A 22,711-nucleotide genomic window follows, 5' to 3' on the forward strand; every position below is an offset into this window, starting at 1 on the left:
CACAAAGCTTGTTTTTTTTTTTTGTGAATCTAGCAAGTTAAAGGTAGGATTTTTTTTTTAAATGCCAAAAAAACAAAAATACGTCAGTTTATGCAAATAAATAAATAAAATAATTTTAAAATCGGATTAAAAGAACGAAATGTTAATAATTTTAACAATGTAGATCTAAAATATTATATCTGAAATATTGAAAGAGGTTTTGATAAAGAAATTACATTTTTTTGTATAAAATGTTATTTAATTTTTTTTAATATTTTTATATTATTTTGGTCATATTGAAGATATGTTTTTTTTTTTTTTTTTTCGAGTGGGTTATTTGATATGATTATTATTGATTTCCATTGAAAATGTTTGCACTTTAGTTTTGTTGTTGAGACTTGTTTGACATGGTAGAAGAAAAAATTTTCTTATATGCGTCATGTTTGTTTGGGACCACTTTGTTTGTGTATTTATGAATATATTTGGATTTTCATTGAAAACTAAAATCCCTTTTGCATAAGACTATTTTGTATTTTATTATGAATTTTGGTGTAATGTGTTGAATGCCTAGTAGTTTGAAGGTTATGTAAAATAACCATTACTTCAGTTATAAATATACAAGTACAATACAAATACAATATTATTACAATGAAAAAAAATTAACATTACAATATACCAAAATGACAAAATATTGAATTCGTTTTTTTTTTTGAACTAGCATTTCTAGGTTATCATGTTGCAAACCAAAATTATAAAAAGACAACAAAAATATAATATTATAATTTCAATACATGAAGTTGTTGATGGTAATCCAATGATGTATAAAAAGAAAAATCTATAAAATTATATTTTTTTAATATAAAAATATAGAGGTACAATAAAAATACACCACAATTACAATACAAATACAATAACATTATGATAAAGTAAAATTTTGAAAATTTCAAATTTCTTATAAAATTGGGCAGTTGTGTTTTTTGACATTTCCCTGACATGTATAATATACTAACAAATATTGTTCTTTATTATATAAAATATGTTTCAATCGATTATAATTTTCATTTATTTATTTTGTATTTGTTGTAAAATTTTATTTGATTATAATATTATGAAATAAATTGATTTGATTGTCGGTGAAAGAAGACGTACTTCTTAATTGGTAAATGGACTTGGGAAATTCAAGGTAAAGTGGTACAATAAAAATGTTAGGCTTTCAGAATAATTATCAAATCTACCCGCCCTTCTTGGTAATTTTTTTTTTCCAGCCTATCCTTAAGGGTAATTCTCCCATTCAAATATTACCTTATTCCAACCCATTTTGATAACATATAAAATTAATATTAAGAACTAATTTTTTTATTTTTTATTTTTTTAAATTAGTTATAAAAAATCATAACATTTTAATTATTCGTAAAAGAAATTTTATTATAATATAATTAAAATATTTTAAAAAATATTAAAACTATTTTTAATAGGTCAAAGATGAAAATTATTTTAAAAAAATATGATAAGATTGGGATAAGGGTGTTCTGCCACAGTATAATATGATATACTTAAAAAATAATTTTTTTAAAGTGTTATGTATGCTAAATTACTTGGGACCCCAAACATTTTATTACAAAAACTATAAATTTATCAGAAAAATCCTTTATTTTAGACTTACCCTAGTTTGCCATTTTCAAATGTATCGTAGGTTACCAAAACTTTAAATTTTTTAAAAAGATATTATTTAATATGCATTAAATACTATGAGAAGTCAATTGTCATAGGTGAACATTAGTAGTTTTGATGGCAACTGGGATCCACGTGTACGGAGAAGATTGAAATGAAATAAAAAATGAATATAACATAATTAATGACAGAATGAAGTTGTATGAACTATCCTCAATAAGTTAAATATTTTATTTTTTTATTTAATTAAAAATAATATATCAATACCCATCAATATAATTAAAATAAATATATTATCAATAGATTAAGTCAGCTATATTAATTAATATCAAAGAATTATTTTTAATTAGATAAAAAATCAAATATTTTAATTTTATATTCAATCAAAAACAAATAATACTATTAATTATGATTTTTTAAAAGTCTCATAATTTTAAAATTATTTTTCATGTAACGATTTTTTTAAAAATATTTTCAAAAGATACACTGCTGGCTCCACTTTTAATGTGGGTGTGATTCCTTTAATTGGTTACGTGAGGTGAGCTCATGCATGGCGCAATATTCTTAATAAAATATTAACTATCTCCGGATTACCATGAATCCATCAAGAATAAACCAATATACATACTTTACATATAAAATTTCCTCTTTGCTCGGAGAGTTTCTGACTTCTTGACACATTTCAATCTCCAATACTTTGAAGTTTTACAAAAGTATAGTTGGGTCATTTTCCCTCTACTTTTTCTCTGCACTTGCTATACCTATCAAAAAATAGAAAAGTTGGCATTATCACCTTAATAAAGAGACATGGGTTTCTTGAAAAGTATGATTGGACCTGTTGTCCACAGAGAAGACAAGCTCCTGAATAGTATTTTCAGTACTCTTCAGTCTCGGGTTTATGGGGTGTGGTGTCAGCCAGTAATTTGGGAGTTATTGTATCCTTATCCTCAAATCATAATCATCATCACTTCGGGGCTGGAAGGCAATTAGAGGAATTATTGAAGGGTTCAGGCTTTGTCGTTGCAGTGATGTAATGCTAAGTTAATTTTAATTTTTTTCCGTAGAGAATGGAGTTTTGTATCTTTCTTTCTAAGTGATAGGCTCATAGGCAGCCTCTCATTCATTATAAACTCATTTTGTTTTCCTGGTTTTATTTTCCTACAAAACAAACAAACTCTCAAATCAGCCACAGATGGAAAATCAAGACAGCATCTTCGGTTTGTGCCCGCCATTATGGCTGTAAGAATGTGAGTCCAAATCGGCAGCATTTTGAATGGGTAGTGATAAAAGGCATGGAGTAGTCGATATATGTGCATGATGCACTAGAGGAAGCATAATGGCTGTGAAGGATAACGATAACAGCATTAATTTTTTTCTTTTTTTTTAATATTGATATGTAAAGAAAAAAAATATTAAAAGGAAAATAATTTTTTTATATATGACTATACCACTAGAACTATTAAGGAGAGTCAAATATAATTAATATTTAAAAATTGTTTAATTTTTATAAGAAATAATTAAATAAGTTAAATGAATTTAAAATAAAATATAAAAATTATTTATTGATTTATATTTATTTTATATTTTTTCTTTATTTTTACTAAAATTATCATATGTTCTCATAAATAATTATTTTTTTAAATTTACCCGTGGGCTGGACAAATTGGAAAATGTTGGATTCCAAATACTTGTACATTATCCTTAATATATATATGATGATATTTTGAATGATTTGTTCTTATCTAAAAATTAATTGGTGTGTAGAAGATATTCCAAACTTTTATGATATTCAATATTGTATCTAGTAAATTTGTTTTTGGAATCATAATTTGGTGATCCATTCCCAAATATATTACCATTTTTTAGACATTACATGGTATTTGTGTTGAAAATTTTATTTTTATTTAAAAATTAATTAGTATTTAATGAGAATAGACCAAACTTTCAATATCATACTTTATAAACTTGTTCTAAGATTTATCATTTGGATGATCCATCATTGAATTTCAAAATAATGACATTACATTTAAATATATGACCTTTGACTCTTATATAAAAATTTAGATCGATCTTTAATAATCTCATATGAAAATTGATAAACGTCAAAGTAGGTTAAATCTTTTATCACATTTGAAATTATATCTTATGAATATGTTCTTAAAGTTATTATTTGAATGAATCATTTATGAATTTAAGAACGATATTATTGTACCTGACAATACTGGTTCATTTTATTGATATAATCTATAAATAGTAAACCCGAGACAATAACAAAGTATTTGGACAATGTTAGAACTTATAACTTATTCCTTGTTACAAATAGTATTTTAGATAATCAAGTTGGAGCTTATAAAATTACAAAAATCACATGAAAATGCTTATAAACAACAAATGCATCAATTGTCCAAACATAGGAAGCTCACCCGAAAGCACAAATCCTACTTGACAAGTACATACCTTACTATAGGATAAACCTAAATTTTGAAATGGCAGACGCGTGCTTAAGAAAGCATATGCTTATGATTTGTCCTTCCCTGCCATGAAAGGACACGAGGAAGGTGGCCTTTCAAAGGGCATTCATATTCTCTTTTCACGTGCATGTGACTAGGCAATGCATACATATAAAATCCTCCCAATCTGAACCAAATTTGGGGGGCAGTACTCCTTTATTATTGAAAGTGTCCTACGGACCCTTTACATGCAAATGGGACAATATGTACACCCACTAAGTTATTGGTGCTCATTTTATCAGAATACCATGTTTTTATTTTTTATCACCTTGATATATGGGTGCACTTGACCATTATTTGATAGGACTCCACTTGCCCACTCGTGCAACCCTGATTGTGCCTAAGTTTTGCAAGGGGTATTACACCTAAGTTTTGTATTTTGGTTATATTATTTGCAATCTTCTTATTAATATCATATTCTTAAATTTTGATTATATTATCGATACTCTTGATTATATTCTTATTTTACATGTATTCAAATAAGATTGAATGAAAATGATTTAATATAAGTTTGGATTATAGTATTGATTTGATACATATCGAAAAACACTATTAATCATGTCTTATCATATGTATATTTAAGTCTCGTTACTTTATATCAAATTTGATTTTGTTGTCTTATACTTTGGTTTTATTATTTGTACTTGATCTCATTATTTTCCATCTCAATTTTACTATTTGTAATATCATCATCTAGTGATTTAAAATTTATCAATAGATAAATTCCAGTATCTTAAACTTTTTGTTTTTAATATAACACAAAAAATAGTTTTGTTATCAAAGATAAACCGTAATGTTATATGACATATTAATCACATCATTATTTTCTTATTATTCGAGGCTCTAGCTAGATCGGCTAAAAAGGTCATATGGTCCAACCTCTAGGATGGTTAAATAATTTTTTAATTCTCTATGTCCATATTAAACATAAGATCTTACTGCTTCCATTATGGTAACAGTCAAGCGTGGTTCATATGGCCACGTACAACCAATTAAACCTTGTCCCAACTATTTGGTATTGCTTACAGATTCACCTTCCAACATTATCTAGATAATTTCCTCCATGGAAGGCATTTCTCCATACATATCCTTAATGGGCATTTGGAGACCCATAAAGCCAGGAACCAAGGGGAGTGGTCTACAATTTAAGCAGAAAAATAATTGATCAAAAAAAGAAACAATATTTCATTCATGGAGTAAGCCTATCTATAGGAATTATCACACTACATTTTTCCTTTTTTGGCCTATCTATAGACGTATATCAACCCTTTTATCTATGAATGTTCAAGTCATTGAAGAAGATAATGATGAATGAGAAAGTGGAGACCTACCCAGCAACCATATAAATGTTCCCCAACCATTGTGAAGATGTTTGGAGGCTGGGAAGGTGAAGATAAAGTTTGATTCTAATTTGGTAAACAAAGGAGAGAGAGAAAAAAAGGGTTGGGAAAGATGTGGGGCTGGTGAACGACTCAGGAGAATTATTGGAAAGAGAAGGAAAGAAAGGAAGCATACCAGGCAAAGTTGTGGTAGCAAATTAGAGTATGAGACTAACAATTAAAATTGCAAAAAGAGATTTGCTTTAATCCAGAAAGGGTTTGCTCTCGAAGGAGATCGCCTTTAAGAAAAGCCCAGTGGCTCTGGGTCCCATGTCACAACGATTTGGGCCAGAGCTGGTGGCGCGAGGTAACTTGGACATGGGCTTTTCCCAACTGCCAATATGGACACTTCCTATTTAAGCGGTTTCAGCATTTTCCAATTTCAATTCTATGTTGTGTACCAATACATTTTATCTTGTCTTGGCCATTCCTCTCTGTTTCTCAACTAAAAACTTTGAGCGTCAACCTAGTCGTAATATACCAATACATTTTTTTTTTTATCAATTTTTTTTTTTTTTTTTACATTATAAAAGTAACGTAGTTTTTCTTGTATCTTTTCTTATACTTTGTATTTTTTTTTGTTATTTACCTTATTGTCCTCCCTCACACGAGAATGCAACGTAATGTCTAGTGTGAGACACTAGTGTAATTAGTGGTAAAATAAAAGAAAGGCAAATATTTTGCTTACCCTATTGACTCACCCTTTCACAACACACTCTTGCAACCAGGTGGAAACATTAACTACCATCAATAAATTAAAAACATCCTATTGTCTTTTCACACGTGTGATCATAATATTCTTTTGACTTATATACTACAAATAAATAAATAAAAATCATAAAATAATTATATTTATTTAGATAAATAATATCTTCTTTTCCATTTTTATTTAAAAAAAAATAATATATCAAATGCAAATATTAATAAATGTAAAATTAATATTTACCAAACAAAAAAAAATTAGTGATATAAACTTTTCTAAACTAAAGAGTTATTTTTTTTTGTTTTTTTTTTTTAAAATATACATGTTACTATGGGACCCCGCATCTATCAAAGCATAAATCTATTTCTCGTCTAGGTATCAAATAGATAAAGGACATCTAGCATTATGATATGCTCATCGCCATCTAACATGATCCCAACATGCAATCTAGAACAATGCATGTTTTGCACAAGAGCCATGTAGCCTTGTCTATATGACCTTATGGTACTAGATGGACATAAAACCAATTGAGCATTGCATATGTGGTTTGACAATCATTAACTATGATAAAAATTAAGTGTCTTGATTGATACAATCGTGGCTAAAACGCCAATTTTTAAGGCTCATCAAGGCATGAAAGTCATTATGAATCAACAATTATTGACATTAAAGATAGTAATGCGCAATCAAAGGCACCATTAAGACATTTAAGAAGACGTTACATTTGAATAAAAATAAATAACCGCTCTAAATCATAAAATTAACACAATGAATTCCATTGCTCACGTCTTCTCTCTTTGACTTAAGCTTCGAAGAGGTATATTCGAACAATTTGTCCGAACATCCTTTTGTATAGACAATAACTCCATCTACATCTTAGGAACTAAATGGAATATATTGTGTTAATTTTATCCGTTGGGATCTAGTCGAACCTTACTGTTGTTGGTAGTGCATCAACAGCCACAAGACAAAAATATAAATATACTTTTTTAAGATGTCCTTTTGAACAAAGAATATATGTAATTCTTTTATTTTGTCTCTTAAGCAAGTTCACCAAGACTAAAAATTTTTTATCAACTATTTTCTTATTTAATTTCTTTTTGTCTTTTTGTTTATTTATATAGGATTATAGATAAAGATAGATTAATTTTAAAATTGAAGAAATTATTTTAATTTAAAATTTATGATTTTTAAAAAAAATTTAAAACCTAATTATTTTCCAATAATAGTAGGTTTCATAAAATTGGGGTCTACCATTTCTTAAAAGATTATAATTGAAGTATAATTTTAGTTTTGTAAAAGTTCAGAAAATATGGTGTCCTAGTAAAATTTAAGATATTCTTCAATAAAATCCAACATTTAACCGTAATCCCAACCAAACTGTCCACACTAGAAGCGTTTTTAGGAGTCTGGTATCAATTTTGGTTAGAATATTAACTTGTTTAACAACTTATAATAACATTACAAAATCTTTTGAATTCACTTGGCCCAAATCCACGCATGGTACCTCGGCCCAGCCCAACCCATGTGCAGCCCAAACAGCGATAAACCCTCCTCCAATTTATTTCCCATTTTGCCCCTAATTATTTTCACAATGCCATCTTGTTGGATCGAAGTGAACCCGAAGGAAGAAGACACAGAGATCCTCCCAAAAACCTCCGTAATTCCCAAGTAAATTGTTTCAGAGAAAGGAAATTCATCCCAATTTCCCAGTTCCCAAATCACGGATTTTCCATTTCTCAACCATTAACTCTTTCTTCTAGAGATGGAATATTGAGAATTCAGAAATATGGGTTCATCGATCATGGATTCTCTGTTTCAACGCTCCCTCGAAGATCTGATCAAAGGGATTCGCCTTAACCTACTTACCGAACCCACTTTCATCTCCAAATCCACAGACGACATTCGCCGCGAGATCAAGTCCACCGACCTCCACACTAAGTCCGTCGCCCTCCAGAAGCTCACCTACCTCAGCGCCCTGTACGGGCTCGATATGTCTTGGGCCGCTTTCCACGTCGTGGAGCTCATGAGCTCCTCTGCCTTCGCCCACAAGAAGATCGCCTACCTCGCCGCCGCGCACTCCTTCCACGCTGCTACCGATGTCTCCCTCCTCACCACTCATCAGTTCCGTAAGGACCTCAACTCCGCCAACCCCTTCGAGGTAAGCCTCGCCCTCCACTGCTTCTCCATCATCGCCACACCCCACCTCGCTCGCGAATTAACACCGGAAATCTTCACTTTGTTGTCTAGCTCCAAGCCTTCCATTGGAAAAAAGGCTGTGGCGGTCATTTTGAGGGTTTTTAGCCAGTACCCAGATGCGGCTAGGGTTTGTTTTAAGCGTTTGGTTGAGAATTTAGAGAGTTCTGATCCGCATACCTTGTCTGCGGCAATGGGTGTTTTTTGCGAGTTGGCAGTGAAGGACCCTAAATCATATCTGCCCCTGGCGCCAGAGTTTTATAGGATATTGGTGGATTCTAGGAACAATTGGGTATTAATTAAGGCGGTTAAGATATTTGGGAAGTTAGCACCATTGGAGCCAAGGTTGGCAATGAGGGTTGTGGAGCCAATTTGTGAGTATATGAGGAAAACCGGGGCAAAATCATTGATGTTTGAGTGTGTGAGGACTGTGGTGACTAGCTTGGCCGAGTATGAGTCTGCAGTGAAGCTTGCAGTTGTGAAGATTCGGGAATTGTTAGTGGATGATGATTCTAATCTTAAGTACCTCGGGTTGCAGGCGCTGACAGTTGTTGCACCAAAGCACCTGTGGGCGGTTTTGGAGAATAAGGAGGTGGTGATTAAATCTTTGAGTGATGCTGACCCCAATATTAAACTTGAGTCACTGCGCATTCTGATGGTAATGGTGTCTGAGAGAAATGTGGCTGAAATTTCCAGGGTTTTGGTTAATTATGCTATTAAATCAGACCCAGAGTTTTGCAATGAGATTCTGGGTTCCATTTTATCAGCTTGTTCTAGGAATGTTTATGAGATAATTGAGGACTTTGATTGGTATGTATCACTTCTTGGGGAAATGTCGAGGATTCCACATTGCCAGAAGGGTGAAGAGATTGAGCATCAACTTATTGATATTGGTATGAGGGTGAAGGATGCTAGACTGCAGCTTGTTCGTGTTGGCCGGGATCTACTGATTGATCCTGCATTACTTGGTAATCCTTTCTTACACAGGATATTGTCTGCTGCTGCTTGGGTTTCAGGGGAGTATGTTGAATTTTCGAAGAATCCATTTGAACTTATGGAGGCTCTGTTACAACCACGTATTCGTCTCTTGCCTCCATCAATAAGGGCTGTTTATGTTCAGTCTGCTTTTAAAGTACTTATCTTTTGTCTACATTCCTACCTCTTTTACAGGGAAACCATTGCTTGCTCCCCCTCATCTCCTGACAATTTTGTCTCTGAAAGTAAATGCCCAGGTTCTGATACAGCAATTGTTGCAGCTGATTGCCAACAAGATGAAGTGTTCAACCCAAGGGCTTCAAATCAATCCTTTGAAGATGCTTCTACAGAAGATGTTGAAGATATAACTGTTACTCATGCTCAGATACCTAATTCAGCCTCTTTAGGAAAAGATGGTTTGACACATGAATCAATTGGGAACCTGTTGAATCTAATTGAAGTGGCTTTGGGTCCACTATCAGGAAGCCGAGAAGTAGAAATACAGGAGAGGGCGCGAAATGTACTTGGTTTAATTGAGTTGATAAAACAAGAGTTACCTGGCTTAGTCAAGAAAGAAGGGAATTTTGAGAGGGAAGGCTTAAAATTTCCCAAAATCATTGAGTTAATGCATGATGCATTCTCCAAGGAGCTTGGTCCAGTCGCAGCAAATGCGCAAGAAAGAGTTCCTATCCCTGATGGGCTAATACTTAGGGAGAATCTTGGTGACTTGGAAATGATTTGTGGCAATGATCAGCTGCCTACATCAAGTTCATTTTCTTTTGGAATTCCTCATTCTAAGGAGAAGGTTGGTCTTCCCCAAAGCAAAGGAGAATCATCTGAAGCATCAACTGAGTCGACATCTCTGCTTGCAGAACACCGCAAGCTTCATGGACTATATTATCTTCCTTCAGAGAAGAATGATGTATCCAATGATTACCCACCTGCTAATGACCCTAAGTTGCAGGATAATCTGAATGATGATGCTAAAGATCTTGTTAAGCTTACAGAGCAGTCACTTCTTCAAAAGAAAAAGCCAAACCATGCAAAACCTAGGCCGGTGGTGGTAAAATTGGATGAGGGTGATGAAGCACCTATTGCAGCCAAGAAGCTGGAGTTGAAAGAGGATTTGTTGTCTGGTGCGGTGCGAGATGTACTTTTAGGTAATGAAGCTGTATCCACTTCACAAAGTAATCTGACCGATAAATCATCCAGTAAGAGAAGAGGGAAGGAAAAACTAAATACTGATCATCCATCTGGTCCAAAAGAAGTTCTGGGTGATGTAGGAAATCCTAATATGGGAAATCCAAGTTCAAGAAGAAGCAAACACCATGGTCATGGTAAAGAGAGACGGCATAGAAGTCCGAGGAAGAAGGAGAAGGAAAGAGAAGAAAATGGTCAGAAAGACAAGCAGAAGAGTAGTCATCGTCATAATAGGCACAAATCTCGTCAAAGAGCGGAAGGGCCCAACAATGTGGTTACACAAACACCAGTGATCCCGGATTTTCTTTTATAGCATTAAATATTTCTTTAATATCAGCTTTTGCTGAGAACTTTGGATTTTGCTATGCCTTGTATTCTCCTACCTTAAGGGCAGAGGTTAGTTTTTCATTGTAGATTGTATACCTTTTGGTTATGGTTGGGATTTGTGTTTGTTTCAAAGCCGAATACTGAAATTGTTTTTTCATGCTACACATTGTGAAAATTCATTGAAGAAGTGATATTTCCAATTTGAGTTGTCTTCTTTCCTTTGTTGGCAAGATGAAGGTATGCTATACAACTTATCTAATTCTTTTCTTTAATCCCTCTCTTTATGTTTCAAGTTCAGAACTGAATCTCTTAGTGTCAAAGTTCTCTGGTTTTGTTCTTCACTTTTTATTTGCTGAATAAAATTGCAGTTGAACAATTGTATCAATTGTGTAAATGCATGAAGTGCAGCTTGCTTTAATCTAATTGCTCATTGGAATTCTTGTATGGAACAATTATTTTCTTTCTCAAATGAAGCAATATCATTGCTATTATTTTGTAATGAATCAATAGTGCCTTATCACATTGGGTAGAGCCGTTAGGCTGCAGTTTTTTCTTTTTCCGTCTCTTTCCATAACTATTTGAAATCTCACTCCAATTTTTTAGTCTACCATTACATATTCTGTAACACATTGTATCTGGAAATGTGATGGGACATGATCACAACTGATATGAGATTAGGCAAGCTTTCTTGGCACTAACTTCCAACTTCCTACCTGACATTAGCCTTTTCCTTTGTTGAGCTTCTGGCCATCATTCTTTCATTTTGATTGTTCTGTTATTTGCTGCTGGACATCATTAATTGGGGTAAATCCCTACCTTGAAATCAAATAATGGCTTGGGTTACCAGCTTATTGATAGATGCGATGGATACACACAGGGTGGGAACATGATGAAGCCCATTTTCTCATGTTTTGATCATTTCTGAGTTTCTTTGGGTAGAAGGAACTTTAGTATGTGTGCGTGCAAGATCTTACTACATTGCTTGATGATTAAAAGGAATATTTCATGTCTAAATGTTTTGTGCAGCTTTTTGCAGACTCCATGGCAGTCATCATTTTCCTCTTTTTCCAAGTTAGTTGTGGTAATGCCCTGCTAGCTGGTGCTCTTGCTTTTCCTCCCCTTTTTTCAATCTTTTACTGGATCCATGAAATTCTCAAATTGTTTTGAGGAAAAAGGTTGTGGAATCTTGCTTGTTTATTCCGTGGACTTCTTAAAATTTGGATATTGCTTTTTTACTCTTGGGTTCTACTACATATTCAAAACACATCTCCATTGGATTGTGTGAAAATCTGAAATACCCAGGAGCACTGTTCTACCTCGAAATCTTAGCATATAATATAAGATCAACTTGGTTCAGTTAGTTTACTCAATGTTAGCTATCCTTGGCATAAAAAATATTTACTTGCAAATTGCAATACAGATCCATGTTGCCATAATGTGAGGAATGACCATGAAATGGCCAAAGATGTTGTTTAGCATGTCAAATTCTAAGAGTCCTTTATGATTGTTCCTGTTAATAATTTGGTTCCATCTTACATTATGCTTGCTTTATTCGTTTATTTATCTATTTATTTTTTAGTCTTTTCTTTTCTTTTCTCCCCCTCTCTCACTCTCTCTTAATTCAAAGGTCTTATTCTATGAAAATAGAGGAGATAGCTATGCTCAATTGATGTTTCAGCCAACTCCTTGAGATAGTCCAATTGAAGGAGTTTTGGTCTGGAAATTGAATAAGGGCACTAAGTTCTCTGTAAAATCCTACTATAGTTCCTTGGAATTAGTTTCTCAAGATCCTTTCCCAGTCAAAGAAGTTTGGGGTTCTCTGGCTCCTCCAAAGGTGGGTTTCTTTGCTTGGGATGTGGTTTGGGGAGAAATTATGACATTATACCAGCTAAGGAGGAGAGGTAGGGCTATGGCTAACCAGTATTGCTTGTGCAAGAGAGATGAGGAGGCAACCAATCATATCCATTTTCATTGTGGTGCAACTCATAGTCTTTTATCTATTATTCTCACTCTTTAATGTGTTGTGGGTGTATCCTTATACAGTGAAAGATGTCTTGTGGATTTTTTTGGGGAAAAGTGCATAAAAACTTGGAGGTTAGTTCTGTCATGTTTGTTCTATACAATTTGGCAAGAGAGGCACCAAAGAACTTTTGAAGGCATCGATAAGTCAATTCAATTGTTAAAAGATTATTTTATTTGGACATTCCTTTCTTTGTCCAAATTTTGTATTGGAGAGTCCACGTATGATTTGGTGGATTGGGTGGGCTTTCACTAGCTTGTTTCCTTTTCTTGTTTCTTGCCCTATGGTGACCTTTGTATATTTCTTCTGTGCTTGGGTTCTGCCCTTTTTTGATTGATGTTTTGAATAAATTGTTCTTTTGCCTATATATATATATACATAAGGAAAAATGCAAAAAAGATAGGTAGTTTCAGTTAAGGAGGGGCTGGCAACAGGGCTAAATGCTACATCATAATGGTGTTGACTTAAACCTTTTGTAATTGGTTGTGCAATTTTAGCCACATTGTAGTTAGCCAATATTCTGCTTGCTTTATTGTGGTTAGTAGTTAATGAACTATGAACCAATAGTGATTCAATTACCCTACCGTATCTGTTGGAGAATAGAATTAAAGGGTGTTGGCTTGGGCATGGCACTTCAGAATGATGAAGAAGGTGGTGGATGTTTCTTGTTAAGCAGGTGTCAGTGCTGACACAATCATTGAATGATTGATTCTGCCATTGGAGCCTGTAAAGTATGGGAGTTATGGTTGGATTGCATGGGGAGATTGTGGCAGGGGAGATCTATATGATAGATTGCTATGTGAGAGCCAAGATGGTTGAACCAATAGAAAGGCTGGAGGATTGTTGGCTAGATGGCTACATGGAAATCATGCTTAAAATGATGAACTAGAAGTGGAGAGTTGCAGTTTTTGTAAGGTTTATCTTCTTCTACTGAGCAACACAGAGGGTAAGTGAACGGGTAGGGTTTCAAGCAGGCTTTGGTCATGACTAAGCATTCTTTTACATCTGTGATGAGATCAGAACACAGGCCTCTTCAGTTCTTATCAAGCCTTTTACAGGTGGGACTTATTTTTGAAGAAGCATCTACCAAGGAACATGAGATATTGCTCTATGCTCCACATGAACAAAAATAGAATCTGCAAGAGTTGGAGTTCTAGCTGCTAGGCGGAAGAAATGGGTTTGTTTGTTTGCTGAAAAGAGGAAATGAAAGAACAGAAGGTGACCCAAGTAATGAAGAGGGAGTCAAATGACATTCTCACCATTGTCAACCAAATGGAGGAAAAAACAGTTGGAAAGCAAGACCTCAAGATTTGGAGGATATTCAAATTTTCTAAATATGAGGGAAGAAAATGACATTCTGTAGTTAGAATGTGGTATCTATAGCCTTTGATTCATTTTGAAATTGAAAATTCTCTACCCCAATATTGTGCTATTGTAGAAAAAATTAGCCAGTACTACTCAGTAGGAAGCTATCTCAATTGGAAAATGAAACGAAGAAGACATGAGCTGTAATTGATCACATAGGCACATGAAAGGAGTGTCAGGTGGAACTTAGATGAGCCATACCGTGTCAAAGGATGGATAGAACTTACCATGAAATCTGGATGTGCTGGTCACATGAGACATGTTGAGGTGATTACTTCAATGGGAATGTATGGGAGAAAATTCTGAAAAGCATTTAACTAGGGAGGAAAGCCTCAACCAGATAATGAAAGTTGCTGACATCTAAGTATTTATAATATTTTTATGTAGTACTGTCCTTTTATGTTGTGTGGATGGAAAAGAGCTCTGAAAGGGAGAAGCAAAAGAGCAGTCATCATATGGTAGATATCTATCTTAATGAAGGCCTTGTGGACTGATTCTAGATATCCTCTTACAAAATTGAAGATTATGGAGCCATTTGTGTTTGTGGCCACTGTGGCCAAAATAGATGATGGTTGCTGCTGTATTGCATTCCTTGAGATTGAGGGTAAGTTCTTCTTTAGGGTTCAAATTTTGTAATTTCTGATAAGGATTAGTTATTTGCTTTAAAGATATGATGTATGATGTATCATTTGTTTATTGGTGTAGTACAATATGGTGATTATTTTATTTTAATACTTCTCTACTTACTTTCTTCTTTCTTCAACTAAGACAATGTATTTCCTGTGGCTTTCTAAATCATCTTTATTTTTAATTATTTTTGCCTTGCTACTTCTATGGTTGTAAAATCTGCAAAAGGTCATGAAGAACTATGAGTCTTGGTCTTTGTGGTGCCATGTCTGGATGTGTTGTTTATCAACATCTATCTCCTTGCTGTTTCCTACAGGGTTTAGTAGCAGCAGCAGCAATAGTAGTTTTATTCTTTTTACTGTTGTTGTTATTGTTATTATTTATCTTCTTGTTGTTGTTACTGTTATTGTTTCTCATAAAATTAGTGTAGCTGAAACTTGTGATAAGTAGAAAAGGATGAATGGTGAAAGACAAAACTGGCAAAAGTAGTGTTGAAATGAATGCATTGGCAAAGATAATGCTCACCAAGGACAAGATGATAGAAAATTGTCTGGGATGTGCAAGTTACTACTATTACTATTACTACTACTGTGGTATTCCTTTGATTAGTCATTCTTATTATTCCTGTTATCTTTTTGTTCTTGTTCTTTTTGTTGTTATTGTTATTGTTTATCATCAAATTTGTGTATCTGAAACCTGGGATGTAGCAAAGAACAAATGGCCAAACAAACAAAACTAGCAAAAGTAGTGTTATGAAGATGAATGGCTTAACAAGCAAAAATAGTGTAAAAATGAATGTGTTGGTGGTGGTAATGCTTACCAAGGACAAGATGGTAGAAATTTGTTTGGGATGTGCAACAGACTGATGACTGTACTTGTATGGACTCTGGATTGATATGATTTATTTAAATGAGCTTACAAGGACAAGAGCAAGGTCAAGAGGAGGAAGCTTTGAGAAAATGAGTCATCTGACCTGTGGTTTAGTTGAAGAGATGACCCTGGATAAAACTGAATGGCTAAATAGGATTCGTGTGTAGCAGACCCCAAGTAGTTGGAATTGGACTCATTCATTTCTTCTTCTTCTTATGGTGCTTCTTTGGATAAGCTACTCAACCTCACTCTCGCTTTTAGGAATGCATGAGTATGAAATAGAAAAAACTCAGCATTGCACTTGAGATTTAACAAGGTGTTTACTGTAGGTAAACTGATCAACCTCAATTATGCCTCTTAGCCTATATTTTTTGGAAATGAAAATTAGTGTATCCGAAACTTAGGATTGTGAAAAGGATGAAAGGCCAAACAAGCAAAAGTAGTTAGAAATGGATGAACTGGTAAAGATAATGCCAACCAAGGAAAAGATGATAGAAATTTATTTAGGATGTGCAGTAAAAGACCTGTGATTATACTTGTCTGAAGTGGTATGATTTACCAGAATGAGTTACAACGACAAGAGGGAGGTCAAGAGGAGCAAGCTTTGAGAAAATGAGACATCTGACCTGTGATTTAGTTGAAGTTATGACCCGGATAAACCTCAAGATCTGAAGTAGTTGGCTGCAGGCCTTGTTTCTTCTTTTTGTTCTTCTAGGGTTTACTTCTAGTGAGCTACTTAACCTCAGTCGAAATTCTTCACTTATGGATGGATGTATATAAACCAAAAACTTCTGCTTGGGTTAGCTGCTTAACCTTGGTCAAACTTTGCTTGTGGATGCATGTCTACTAGAACCTTCTCTTTGAGTTTTCTTAGGTGTGTAACTTAGTTAAACCTCACTTGTGGGCAATAGACAAGTATAACCTCCTTCAACTCCTGCTTCTCATCTTGAGTTTACTCTAGGTCAGCTGCTGAACCTTAGTCAAGCCTCGCTTGTGGATACTTCTTCTTCTTCTTGGATTTCCTTTAAGTGAGTTGCTTAGCTTGTCTTTCCTTGCTTGTGGATGCATGGTATAAACCAGAAGCTTCTTCTTGGATTCTCTTTAGGTGAGTAACATCAGTCCAACCTCTATTGTGGGAATACATGGGTGTAAACTATAAGCGTCTTTCTTCTTCTTCTTCTTTGGGGGAATGCCTGGGCATAAGCTAGAAACTTCTTCTTTCTTCTTCTTCTAGGGTTTACTTTAGGTAATCGGTTTAACCTGGTCAAACCTCACTTGTGGAAATGCATGGGATATGATCTCTCTCTTTTTCCTTGGGTTTACATTACATAAGCTGATTAACTTCAGGAACCTAGCTTGTGGGAACACATGGGTACAAACTAGTCAAACCTCGCTTGTGGGAATGCATGGGTATACACTTCATTTTTTCCTAGGCTTTACTTTACATGAGCTGATTAAGCTCAGTAGCCTTTGCTTGGTGAACATTGGGACCTATTGTTTGGCATTGATCATGGGGTCTTGCTGTGCGTGTTAAAGAGCAGTTTGCTTGTTGTGGTGTAAGACACTGTAAAATTTAAATGTTTTTCAAGTATAGTATTGGGAGAATGAGTAAAACAAATGAGTATACTAGTATTAGTTCAAGTGGAACCTATACAGGGAGAAGAGAGAGACCAAAAGGCCTATGGGCTAAATTGAGTAAACTAGGGCATTGTTTGCTCAGATAAGAGGAAGGGTGGTTTGGGTGTTAGATGTCTCTCTTTGCCTAACAGAGCTCTTCTTTGTAAATGATGTTGGCGCTTTGTGGATGAAGGGGAGGCTCTTTGGAAGCAAGTTATTAGTGTGAAGTATGGTGTAGCATAAGGTGGGAGGTGCTCTTGCAAAGTGAGAGAGGGTATGGGGTGGGCCTTTGGAAGGCTATAAGGAAAGAATGGAATCTATTGAGTGACAAGATTGTTTTTGAAGTGGGTAATGAGAGAAGGGTGAGTTTTTGGAAGGATAAGTGGTGTGGTAACGAAGCCTTATGTGTGTCATTTCCTTTTCTTTTTGCTCTTGCCTCTTCAAAGGAGGCGCGAGTGGCGGATGTTTGGGACTCCATGATTGAGGGTAGCGGTTGGAATCCGATGTTCTTTAGGTCTTTTAATGATTGAGAGTTGAATATAGTGGGGAGGTTTCTTTCAAGAATCCAACAAAAGAGGGTGTCCCAAGACTTGGAAGATAGGGTGCTTTGGATAGGGACAAAGTGCGGGAAGTTTTCTGTTAAGTCTCTTTAAGTTGCTTTGGAGCCAGGTGGTGCAATCCTGTTTCCAAGGGGTATCATTTGGAGCCCGTGCGTTCCTCCTAAGGTGAGTTTTTTCACTTGGGAAGCGGCATAGGGCAAAGCCTTGACTTTGGATCAGGTAAAAAGGAGGGGATGATCTCTAGCAAACAGATGCTTCCTTTGCCTTGTTGAAGAAGAGAACATTGACAATATCCTGCTTCACTATGTTAAGGCTAGAGTGCTATGGTAGTTACACTTTGCTCTTTGTGGGGTGTGTTGGGTTCTACCCTTGATGGTTATAAAGACTCTTCTTAGTTGACATGGTTCATTTGTGGGTTAGAAACGCAAAAAGGCTTGGAAGGCCCTATTTGTATTTTTTGGACAATGTGGAAAGAAAGAAATAGGATTGCCTTTGATAACAAGGAGCTGTTGATTCAAAGGCTGAAAAACTCTTTTATTTGTACTCTTTGGGCTCAGACTAAGCTGTCTATAGATGAAAGACTTCTTCCTTTAATCAATTTTTTTAAATGGTGGGGTTCTAGATGAGGGCCGGTGGTGTTTTTTGTTACCCCTCCTTTTTATAGATTCTTCTATTTGACGATTGTTGTATACCGCTTGTATGCTTTGGGTCACCATTTGGGTGTACTTTCTTTCTTATTCAATATAATCTTTTTTACTTATAAAAAAAAATAAAAAAAATCGCTGATTTTACTATTCCAATCTCAAATGATGGTGTGAGGTCAGTATTTAGTATCTTTTGATTTAGAACAACTTGTTTAAGGGAGATCAACATAATGATTTAGCCATAAATCTGGAAATTTGGTTATGGTCCTTAAAGCTTTATTTCCTCTCTTGTTCTTGTAATCGTTTTGTTTTATTTTTATTTTTAACCTCCTGTTTCTTTTACTTGCTTTGTGATGGGCAGACATGGACAACCACACATCTTTGATGTCTCGAACCTCCTAACCTTTTGGGCGGTTGGAAAAATTTTCCTATAAAAATATATACAAGCCACTTCCAGGGAAGGCCATTTATGTAGTGCCAAAATGCAGCAGTAGGCATCATTGATCTCAGATAGGTAGGAAGTGCTGAATGCCGTAATGACCTGGAATTACACTTTCAATGTTTGTGATTTGGTGTTTAAAGACAGACCCACCAAAACTAGAATTATTCCAAAGCTCGTGCCAGGCATGAGCTCAGCGTAGCTTGTTTGCCATCTACACAAGCGGTCTTCTTTTATGTATACAACAAGCTTTTCTGTATGAGTATTTCACTTCTAATTTTGTCATTAAGAATATTTTGTCAGATGAGGCTTGGATGAGAAAAGTGACATTAATGCAGAATTCTATCTATTCTAATTTGATATTAGAGCTAGGTAAATTCGGACTCTATGCAGACGAGGTTGAGGAAGTAATCCAAAGCGATATATTAAGATCAGAAGGAATCCAACATTTGTATGAATATCTTCATTAAGATCTTTTAATCACCTTGATTTCCCACATTTGAAATTGATGGGTGGAATGCATTGAACAATGAATTCTTCTGGCAGGTGTGCTATGTTGCAGATGATTTGTTATCATTCTAAGATTTTACTTGATCACTGTGACTTGCATTCATGTAAATTGCTCATGCATACTTGATTTTTAATAAATTATCTAACATACATTTGTATAAAATGTTAATATATTTAGTATAAATAAATTACTAATGAGAATGTTTTTCATGTTTCAAATGTGATTGGCTCAACCATTGCAACTTCGCCAACCTTCGTAAACGACTTGCATTTGGGTGGGTTGACAAATTGGGTCAAGAAGCACTACTCTTGAGTAATGGCCCATTACTTGGCACCTTCCCATTTGGCCACTTGCTTAGTGGAAACCACTTTAACCAACAGTTTGACATTTTGGATCCATTTTCTCTCCATCGACTCAGTAGTCAATATATTATTTGGACCAGACTCTTACGGGTGAGATTGGTTTTATACCTAACTAAGTGTGAAGTCTGGTCTATGTGGTAGAACAAGGACTACCCAAACCCATGGGTAAGAAGTTGGGAGCGATGGGATGTTCGTGAAGCAAAGCAGTGATTACAAATTGAGGTGTCAGACTCTCAGTTCCTGTCAAGAATGATGGTTAATGTTAGCAGCTAGCTTCTCTTGATTTAAGCCGTGGTTGCGTTCCCCTGTTCTTTAAATTACTCTTAAGTTATGAAGCCACCTTCGAGTCATGTTGTACATGGGAGTAGAGTCAAACTCGAAACCTCTGTTTCCGAGTTGGTCTACTAATTTGACTGGCTAGGGTCTACGCTTCCTGTCCCTTTATTCGCACATGCTCTCTCTTTCTTGAGTAATTTAAACTGCGAGGATCTTCATTATTCCTCATTCTATAGACTATTACATAGAGGCTATATGGGAAATGAACATCAGCGACTTCCTATGGTTTCTATGTTTTTCAATTCTAACTCAGTGTTGAGGCATGTCTTTCATCTCCTGTATTTTGTCATTGGTTTATCCCTTGGAATCAAGGTCGGTTTCTATGTCAAGAGTTCCTCATTCGATCCTCAAGCTATTATAAGCTTTACGGCACCTCAACCAGCCGCAGCACCACCACCCTTATTGGTAACGCTGCCACCACCACCGGCACCATCACCTCTGCCACAACCACCATCAGCATCAGCATCGCCGTCACCATCGCCATCTCCATATCCACCTCCTGATGGTACTTTGGCCTCACAAGATAAGCCAACGCTCATGCACAGTATGGATGATGACGAGTTGTTCTGGCGAGCATCTATGGTTCCAAGGATTCAACAATTCCCATATGAGCATGTCCCTAAAGTTGCTTTCATGTTCTTGACAAAGGGACCTATACCTTTAGGCCCCTTATGGGATTTATTCTTCAAAGGGCATGAAGGGTTTTATTCTATTTATGTTCACCCTCATCCTTCCTATAATGATTCAGTGCCTGAAGATTCTGTTTTCCATGGAAGAAGAATTCCCAGCAAGGTCAGTACATATCTTGCATACTTTCTAATACTTTCCAAACTTTCCCACTAAGGTAAAACCCCCCTGCAAGATTCAACCAAGAATTGATCTAGTTGCAGATGACGGTACCTCTCTATCACACATCAAGACTCAACACTGAATATGGTTATGGTATAATTGTCCAAGAGATCGTATGTTAAGAGATCAATAAAAATGAGGGCAAATCACTATTTGGAGATTGCTTATTACATTCTTTTTTTTCCTGAATGCAGGCAGTCAAATGGGGAAGAGCAACAATGATAGATGCAGAGAGACGCCTTTTGGCCAACGCCCTCCTGGACTTCTCTAATGAAAGATTTGTGCTCCTCTCAGAGACTTGCATACCGTTGTTCAACTTCACAACAATATATAGCTACATCATCAATTCTAATCAAAGTTTCATTGCTTCATACGATGATCCAAGGAAGGTGGGCCGAGGTCGTTACAATCCTCAAATGTCACCTGCAATCAACATATCCGAATGGCGTAAAGGGTCGCAATGGTTCGAGGTTCATCGCGAACTGGCCATTGAAATTGTATCAGACAAGAAGTACTACCCCGTCTTTCGAGAGCATTGTCATGTCCCTTGTTACATGGATGAGCATTATATCCCTACACTCATCAACATTCTTGCTCCAGAAAAGAACTCCAACAGGACCATTACCTGGGTTGATTGGTCTAAGAGCGGTCCACATCCTGGCAGATTTATTAGGCAAGATGTTACTCTCGAGTTCCTGAATCAAACGAGGTTTGGTACCAATTGTACGTATGGTGGCAACACAACCTCTATGTGTTTCTTGTTTGCCAGGAAATTTGTACCCAATACTTTGCAGCCCTTGTTGCAGCTTTTGTCCCTCGATTTTAGTCATTAAAACCTTTACACAATTTCAATGTTAATGACCTCAAAAATTTTCAAAATGTGGTATTTGTGATTTTAGGAACAAGATGATGAAATTGAATTGGGTTTAGTCATTTCAGCCAGCCTGTGCTAAGATGAATGTCATGTGTTCAGCCAAATCTTGATGCAGGCTTGGATCAAGCAGACAACGGAAGGCCAAGCTTGACCCAGAAGATAGGTAAAGCCATTAAATTGGTCTTGGCCCAATCCTTTCCTGATAGCATCTTCGATTCCACATTTATTAGTGCGAGTTAGGCCTCGAATTTCAGCTGATTCACTGGTTGGAAGTTAATTCAATCATAGATGCATGGTTAGACGGGATTGTGGTTTGAGTTAGGTTGGCTTGAATTTTCTCAACCCAAATTCTTGTTCTGTAGGTTTGGGGTCAGGTTTGGGTTAGTAACAAAAATAAAACTTTGTTTGGGATAATTTATTTATTTATTTTTAAATTTAGTTAGAAATGCCATGGCCTCATATATGAAATATTAATATTAATTTTTTTATTAAATAAAAATAACTTTTCACTTGGTGCTACATATATTTTTATTTTTATCATATTTTTTTATTAAAGTTTACAAAATTAAAAAACCAAAAATATTTCTGTTTATTAAAGTCCAATTATTACTTGTCACCAAATAAAATAATAAAAACTATAACTTTACGCTACTTTTGGGATAATTTCTTTCCAATGCTAAGAATTATACTAAATTGA

At 35.2% G+C, this 22,711-nt stretch overlaps 2 protein-coding genes across 2 annotated transcripts; both read left to right on the forward strand.

Moving 5' to 3' along the window:
- Nucleotides 1–7,864: 7,864 nt before the first annotated feature.
- On the forward strand, nt 7,865–11,155 carry LOC117904843 (AP-3 complex subunit delta). The gene has a single exon (XM_034817628.1). The coding sequence runs from the start codon at nt 8,032–8,034 to the stop codon at nt 10,924–10,926; it is 2,895 nt and encodes a 964-aa protein (XP_034673519.1). The 5' UTR covers nt 7,865–8,031; the 3' UTR covers nt 10,927–11,155.
- An 8,770-nt stretch (nt 11,156–19,925) lies between these two features.
- LOC117904372 (glycosyltransferase BC10-like) lies at nt 19,926–22,420 on the forward strand. Its single transcript, XM_034816952.1, has 2 exons — nt 19,926–21,083; nt 21,335–22,420. Exons 1-2 carry the CDS (start codon nt 20,487–20,489, stop codon nt 21,971–21,973), a joined length of 1,236 nt encoding a protein of 411 aa, XP_034672843.1. The 5' UTR covers nt 19,926–20,486; the 3' UTR covers nt 21,974–22,420.
- The last annotated feature ends 291 nt before the right edge of the window (nt 22,421–22,711 follow it).

Source organism: Vitis riparia, chromosome 17 (assembly GCF_004353265.1).
Source record: "Vitis riparia cultivar Riparia Gloire de Montpellier isolate 1030 chromosome 17, EGFV_Vit.rip_1.0, whole genome shotgun sequence".
Lineage (NCBI taxonomy): Eukaryota > Viridiplantae > Streptophyta > Magnoliopsida > Vitales > Vitaceae > Vitis > Vitis riparia.